Raw genomic sequence first — 8,595 nt, 5'->3', positions numbered from 1 at the left:
GTAACCTACGACGCATTCGGAAGACTGGGCACTCGGCATTCAATTTTCCCAGCTTCATCAGTTCTTATAAATAATAGACTGAAATTCTTATCCTTTATGACTTCATAGCACTGAGGTGAGTAATTATAGATGACAGTGTTGAAAACAGAGGTTGTCTGACTTAGAGATCGGATGGATGCTTAGTGTAAAATAATTAGTGTCCAGACTAGAGTATCCACGGAAGAATCCCAAATCCAAGCCAAATCATTGATCGCGACTGTGACCTGATATTACAGACCAAATTTACGATTCTGACTGCCCGTGAGTAATGAGTTGCTTCATACTTTTCTTGTATGAATTCGATCTAGCCTAGGTATAACTAGTATAACATTCATTGCTTTACAGTTTTACAGTGTAAATTACACAAGATGACACGACCGAAAACTGTCGAATATAATATTTTTTTTTCGAAGTGGCAATTCGGACTCGAGTCGGAATAGTCTCCTGTGACTATTCGGACTCAAACTGTGTGTGTGCGCCAAAGTATCTATCTTGAACTTGATTGCGTGCTCAAACATAGGAGGGAAACAGTACGGGCAGTAGGCAAAGGGTGCAACTGTGGAACTGAAAGAAAGCAGAAGAAGAGTTCAGATGACAGTCTGTTTACCCATTTCAGACTGACACAGCTGATACCCTTACTTCGTACTGTCGACGGAATGTTGCTTGTCTAACACTATCACTATCAGAATATTATTATTTGTCATGATTTGATTTGGACATCGTGTAAAGTTGTAAGAAAAATACCTCAGTTACTAATTTCTATCTAGACTTCCAAATAATCAATGGTGTTGTCTTTCTCGTCAAATAAAACAGGTTTAGACTGCTGATAGTTAAAATAACAATAAATTTTATTTTACATTTGCATCGATTGTATATGATTGTCAATAAACTAAAATAAATTCGAAATTTACTGGCAGGGGAGGCTATTCAGATTCGAGTCCAAAAAACTTTGCGATTACCGCATTGAAATTTGAGTCCAAATAGCCATGGGAGATTATTCAGACCTGAGTCCGAATAGCTGCAGCTAAATTTTTTTACTCTTTCTTAGTTCTTAGTAAACAACAAGCCTTGTCAGACCGTGACCCAAGGCGCTGCTCAATTGTCTCAACTCCCCTTCTTTGCAGTCTCAGCTTCAAATTATATTCACTTTGAAATTATGTAAGATTACCAATTGTTTAGCAAGATATAAAAAATGAATAAAGTAATTGTGAATTTTTCTCATTATTTGTGAATCCCCCCCCCCCCCCCCCACCACTTCCGCGCCCAAGCTTCAAATCTTCAAATGGGTTTAGGCTTAGGGTTGAACAGAGTGAACTGTGAACTTATTAGAAAGTCTGCTTATCCAAATTATTATGAGTTCATTGTTGTAATGGAATACTCTCAAACCAATGCAATAACGTTAAATCAAGCCCATAATTACTTTCGGTTATCAGAGCTACAAATACGTTGACGTGGGGCTAAACCAAATGTCGAAAAGTGAATTTCAAATTTGAATAATCAAACGTATAAAATTGGATCATTTCTCACATTCACCTGCTGAGTTTTTTTCTTCTTATGAAAACGTATTAATGTGATCAAAATATTATGTTTTTGACTATGAATTCAATTGTCAGAATCTAAATCACCATGGCATAATAATTCCACTTTTGAGACAATGGGTAACATTTGTAGTGTATTAAACTCCTTACTTTGCACAAAATATAATTATTCTATGCTCCGTTTACTTATTAATGATAGTCCATTTTCTACTCTCAATAGGTAATAATAAAAACGATGTGGCTAATATTTTGCTATTTTTGCTTATAAAGTGTCAACTTCCTTATATTGTATTTTATTCAAGACTTTCCTATGGCAACCAACACATTAGTTCATGGTGACGATGACACAGAAATCTTACAATTCAATCTGACAAATCCAGAACAACTGACCGAGCAGCTGAAACATGCTGATCTTGATGATCAAGAAACAGATGTCCTTCTTAAAGAAGCTATGCGGATCAATGCGCAATTGAAGGAGGCCCTGCGTAGTCAACAGTTAGAGGAAGATGAGGTAAATTGTCTATTTTTGCAAATAAAAGTATTTTGTTCAGCTTTGACTGCAGTGGAGTCATTCAGTGGAAAATTATACCTCAAAGTCAAGCTGTGAACCTTAACTATTAAATCAATAACTGTTTTGCATTGTTTTAGAGAAGGTGTAAGAAGAAAGCAACCATAGATTTAGGTAATGAGAAGATCATTTTTACACCACAACCAACTCCTGCACATCCAGCATTAGCGGATTGTCAATTTCTGGCATCAAAGAACATAGATCTTCCTCTGTACTCTCCTAACCTGGCACCATATGACTTTTTGCTATTCCTGAAACCTAAAAACGCATCGGAAGGATATTGTTTTGAAAGTGTAGTTGACATACAGAGAGAATTGCAGGGTTATTCTCTTCTCTTCAGGATTGCTGGAATTGGTGTGCCAATTCACAAGGTAGATAAACAATGCAGCCCACTTATAATGACATCTGTTACAGCAACATCCTCTCAGTAGTGACATAGAGTCCAAGTCCCGATTTTTTTTTCCCCTATATATCATTAGTAATAGAAAACTCACAACAACGACATACAGTTAAGTCAAAATTCTGTAAAGGGACATCGATATGGTGGTAATTGCCAACATCAAATGAACAATCAAGGCAAAATTTTGATCCAATGAAAATGCTTTCTTTACGGCTAATGAAATTCTGTTGTCGTAGTTAAAGAAAACACATGATTGACCAACCAATGATATCGTCTTCTCCGGGCCTGTTGATGTGGGTGTTTTCTGTGGTGAAGCAAAGCGAAACAAAAACCAAGTTTACCAAGTGCCAGGCACTGTACAAGCGTTCACTAGCTGGTCGACCACTGTAGTGTTTGTCATTTTAGGAGAATAAATATGATTTCTTCAAGTGAAAAACTAAAATTTCAAAATTCTCTACATCTTTAAAATCTTTAATTGGATTCTTCACCACAAACTGTATAATGTTGAGGTGAAACAGATTCTGAATATTAACCTTGTGTTTTAAGTTATGAAATTTTTAAAAAAATTAATCCGTACCAGAGTATATGTTGCTCCACAAACTTTCCAAGTCATAGATTTTTGTTTTCATTTAAATTCTATTTTCCAAACTTAATTAACATAATGATGAATTGAGGAATTGGGTTATAAATTCAATTTGGCAGTTTCTTTTGGGCCCATGGAGTCTAAGTTTATCTAGGTTTCTATGAATAGACAATATCAATTGCTTGCTACCCTTTGGATATGATGCTAGTCTATTGCAAAGTACTTTCCACCAGATCTAACAGACCCAGCAAACCAATCACTGCTGGATGGACAGGAAAGTTAGAAAAAAGTCATGACTGTACCTGAGATTGATCTGTTACTGTGCGTGTGAAGCGAGTGCTCTACTAACAGCTATTGGGACTCCCTTAGCTATCCGGACCCACAATGGTTTGATGTGATGATACTGATTGATTGCAACAGCAAAGTAGGATAATACAATTTCTTTTACTCTGTCACCATTTCAATTTACCAGAAACCTAGAAGTGGAAGGATGAAACCCCCTCATGTATTATCAGAACCTTTGGCCCCTCGGAATCCCAAACAGTCCAGTTTACCTCCAATTGTAAATAAAAGTGAAAGACAACGCAGTGATGGAGGAAAGCATGGACAAAAAGACATGAAGTCAAAGAGTTTGGTAGGATAAAAGTCTTGAGCATAAATGATATGATTAAAAAAAAATTATGCCCTTTTACCATGGCACCATTAAATACCGTCACCAAGGTATTCCATGAAGGGCTATAGATAATCCGTGAAACAAGATGTCTGATGTCAACAGGAATCACCCATAATGTCCAAAGTGAGCAAATTGGGGGTTGATAATCTTGCCCATGGAAAAAAAAAACTAAAGTGCCTGAAGTGGGGCTCGAATCCAGGACTTTCCAGGTCACAGTGCAATGCCTTAATCACTCGACCTCTTCATCAATATAACAGCTTCAAAAAAGATCAAAATACTTCTTAACATAAAACCGTTCTGCAGCAAACAACAAAAACGATTTAAATGGCAATACCTTACAACTTACATAGACTACAGAAATATAGCGGGAAAGGTCCCTAGCTTAAGTCCTTTTGAGATGAATCCTAGCAAGTTATGTAACGAACCTTTCCTCCCATCGCACCAGAGTCTATCTAGAGTATAGCCATTTTAATTGTTTTTGTTGGCGGAGAAGCCTTTTGAGTCGGTGACTTCCACATTAAGTATTTTGTAGTTTTTTGTAATATAAATTTATCTTCAGTAATTTGTACAATCCACAGCTTGTCTAAAGGCTTTTTAAAATTTGTGCAGCTGTGAATTTGTGGTCTTGTGGTATAACACTGGCCTATGGACCAAAACATCTAGGATTTGAGGCCCTCTTTGAGAAGTCCATAGTTTAGTCCCTGAAAAATGCTCTTTACTCACATTCTCTCACCGTACTAAGATGTAAAATGAGTTACCAGCGTTGTCTCTGTCCGAAAAATTGTTATATTGCCTTACAGGCATCATATTAGGTTTTGGGTAGGGACCCCTTGTAAAGCACTGTGAGCACGTTTATTGGATATTGCCCTATATAAATGCTCTAGTTTTTTAAAAAATCACTTTAACACAGGCCTCCACTGCCTTCTGTGACATACCGGTCATCACAGGTTGTTTTATGTGTTGTTTTATTTGTAGATTTTTTCATACAGTGCCTACTTTTGTCACAGGGTCAAGATAATTTAAGCATGATCAGTGGATTATGGTGCCTTAGGTAAAACATTTTAAGCAAATTACCAATCTTGATTCTTTTAAGTTGGTTTTGGAAAGAGACGGATTTTGTAAGAATTTTTCACCAACTGGAATTGAAATTGATTTGAAACATGGGAGTGACATTGATTTATGAATCCATTAAGCATCAAACTATAAATATGTACCTTATTTTAAAAAAGCAAAGTAATTAACTTATGTTTTCATTTCAACAGGTGTCAACTCCGAAGCGAAAGGGCTCGGCCAACAAATCCAGACCAGCCTGGGATGACAGATTTTGTTTTGGCTAAATTGTTATGGATACATATATTGCTTTATAAAATAGTGTAAATAGGTTATTTCAAAACGTTTATTTATTCAGTTTTATAATTCACATTACTAAAACCAATTTCCTTTTGAATGAATATAGTTTATCAGTTTATCTATCAATTTAAAATGAATTACTAAAAGGAAAATGGCTAAAAAGTCTTGAATAATGTTGACAGAATTGAAATTGCAAACCTTTCAATTAAAACAATGATATATGGGCTCTTTCCACTATATATGACATCGTACATTGACAAAAATATTCTACTCGACTGAATATTTATAGTTTTATATTAAGTTAAAGTACTGGTCTTTCAGAACGATGAGGCCCATGAAAATTTGAGTCCCCGTCTCTTTAGCACTAATTGTACTGTAACAAATGCTTTTTACCTTTTGGATTGGATGCTGGTTTATTGCAAAGTACTCTCTGCTAGGTCAAATTAAATAGAGCCAACTCCCCAATCTCTGCTGAATGGATAAACAGGTAAAAAATATGTCAATTCAAGCTTTACTTGAAATGAATCATTTTAAAGCAAAATCTTATCTGATTGAGTCATCGAAATCCCCATCAAGAGCCCTTTCATGGTTTAAAAAAAAAGTTTGTTTTTTTTTTTTTTTGAGTACAGAAAGGACCCTCCAGTAATTGAAGAAGTCAGGTGATTTGTTTTCTTTCAGCTGTGGTATTTTTATGTCATTTTTACCTTACCAAATGATCCTGTAAAGAGCATTTTTAAGATGGAAATAAGGAAATTATTGGGAGAAACAAGCTCTAATTTATAATGGAAAGGGGGGGGGGGGGGGGGGGCTGACAAATCTACTGCTAAAAGTCATTTTTGGTTTGCAACGTAGGATGGATTCCGGCCATATTTCAGTTGAAAGTTTTTAAGTTCTTGGACGATAGGATAAAATCAAGCCTTGATTTATTTTACAATGCTCATAACTATTCAGAAGTAATAAAATCAAGTTTTTCCTGGTACCACTCATATTATTGCGGTATGTCTGCAATCCCTTTTGCACATGTGCAAAATATTTGACGATTGCTGCTTTTCATTAAACCCACTTTTGCTTACATTTTGGGAGAAAACTGGATGTTCGTCGTGAATCTTCTCTCAAAATCTGTTGGAATTTGTAGGTGGTTTGATGCTATGTATTTTTTTTTTTTTTGTATATTAAAGCCTTAAAGCGCTTTAATTTTAAGTAGGATGAAGGTCTCCTAGAAAGGGTGAATGTTTTGCAGCTTTGAATGTGGATATTTCAATGAACAATATAATGGTCTGATTCGACAAATATTCTTTTGATGATGCAATATTGTAATTAAATGATTATGTTTTACTCTGCAATGAAATTGAGCTATTTGTTTTATAAATGATATTCTTATGATTGACAATCTTCTAAATTTATTATAGTCGTTTATACTTGTGATCAATCGTCTCAAAATGGTATTATGTTAAGGTGAACCTAATGCTTAAAATCCGAATCATACATATATTTTTATAATGTTTATATAATTTTTTTTATTTTACATAATTTTGAATTTGCAATAGAGTAAATGGATTCTTTGAGGGGATAAGTTTTGTGTCTTCCACTTCTTGATTTTGATAGTTTCAATGTAATTGATTACATTTTTATTCAGGACGTTTAAGAATTTGATTGTTTCCATGGTTTCCCTTACTATATTATGTTATCGTTATATACCAAATTGACGCACTCTGTCACTATTGAAATCAATTCCAGAAACAACAAAAAAAAACAACAAAAGATGGATAATGCAGCAAGATTTTTGGAATGTTGTGAGTGTGAGGTAGTTGTGTTAGATTGTTTTTACAAGGCTTTTCAGTCAAAATGGTACTTATTTTCCATTATGACTATTTTATGTGACAGTGCAGTGTTTCACATATTGTAACAATTTCAAGTAATGTTAGATTTAATTTAGTTATTAGAAGTGTGTCAATGGTTGCCAAACTCTGGCCCTGGCATTGTGTCCTTGAGTAAGATTCTTTGCACACGTTACCCAGCTCATCCCGGATGTAAATGAATACTTGCTTGTAGTCAATTACGGACGTTGTAAGAGTACTTTATGCAAAAGGTTGCCCAACAGATAGCTTGCACTGTACAGACTGCCATTTGGTTCCATATGGCCTGTTGAGGGAATGAATGAAACATGGTGAAACGCTAGAGCATGGTAAATCCTTAGAATTGTACCATGTGACATCCTTAACTTAATAAACCCTTAATCCCAGTCGGAACATAGGCCATCGATGATGCTTCACAATTTGAATTTTCCTTGTCCTGTCTTCTTCACTTTCTTTCATGTGTAACCATCCTGATCCGTCGACAAGAATTGCATCAAATATGTACATGCTTATTAAACGACATTTTTAAAAGTCACTGTTGGGTGTGACTGATACCATTGTTACAGTTCTTCCTCTGGTTTTCTTGCCACATCTACTATAAAATTGTATTTCAAGCAAAAGAATACAATGCTTTGGGCTTAATGGTCATACTTAACAAGCTTATTAATGCAGTGTTTAAAAATCACTTTACCTTGCAGTTTACCTTTTCAATAAATGTCTTTTTTAAAAGTTATTTTATTGATTACTTATTCTTTAATTTTTTGTTCTGAGATCAATGGTCAATTTATTATAATTCCTTTTTTGTTTTAAAGTCTCCACCATCGCAGCATTATTATAATTTCTTAAAGATTATGAACAACTGAAAACTGATGAATGATTTGGGCTAGGCAAAACAGATATTGTACTTTGGTCTCAGCCAATGAAAATATATTTTTGTATTCTTGTTACTGTATTGGCTATATACATCTGAGACACACCACGCGTATTATTTTCAGATTTTTATCATTTCTTCCATTTTTATCGGCATTAATATGAAAACTATTATGCAAGGTTAAAGGCAAAGACGTCTATAGAATATAACCTTTTCTATCAAATAATTTTTCACGTGTTTTTTTTTTTTATTGATTTATCTGTTATGTTCATGTGTGAAATGGTATTACTAGCATTCGTATGTTTACTTATCAATGGATGCCCACAAGCATTTTATACTGGAAGCTAAAAATCTAAAAACAAAAAATAGCCATAACGCAGATATAGGACAGAATGACTGTCTAATGTAATCACCGCACCATAATATGCTAATCATGTATATAACACATCTAGTTTTATTTTTTAAAAATTGTTTTGACAATCATCTAAAAATCTTAAATTGCTTTTCAAAAGGACTGCTAACCAAAATATCGAGCTATAATGGTTTGATTTAAATTCTGTTAACCATAAACTCATAACGAATAGCATTAGTTTAGCAGCAAATTCAATCCGTATTACAGATGGCAGATAAATATTGGTCCATACTACAGAGTCAAAATTTGGGAGAGAAAAATTCCAGATTTAAAATAATAGAAAACTTATTTGATTATGGAAAAGC

At 34.4% G+C, this 8,595-nt stretch overlaps 1 protein-coding gene across 1 annotated transcript; it reads left to right on the top strand.

Moving 5' to 3' along the window:
* Positions 1–6,912, top strand: LOC144964597 (uncharacterized). The gene is made up of 4 exons (XM_078899047.1): positions 1–115; positions 1,880–2,088; positions 3,601–3,762; positions 5,064–6,912. Exons 2-4 carry the CDS (start codon positions 1,888–1,890, stop codon positions 5,136–5,138), a joined length of 438 nt encoding a protein of 145 aa, XP_078755173.1. The 5' UTR covers positions 1–115; positions 1,880–1,887; the 3' UTR covers positions 5,139–6,912.
* Positions 6,913–8,595: the final 1,683 nt, after the last annotated feature.

This window comes from Berghia stephanieae, chromosome 2 (genome assembly GCF_034508935.2).
Source record: "Berghia stephanieae isolate SIO BIC M18660-M18661 chromosome 2, UCSD_Bste_1.3, whole genome shotgun sequence".
Lineage (NCBI taxonomy): Eukaryota > Metazoa > Mollusca > Gastropoda > Nudibranchia > Aeolidiidae > Berghia > Berghia stephanieae.
Note: the sequence above shows the minus strand (reverse complement) of the source record. Positions and strands in the feature narration are given on the sequence as shown.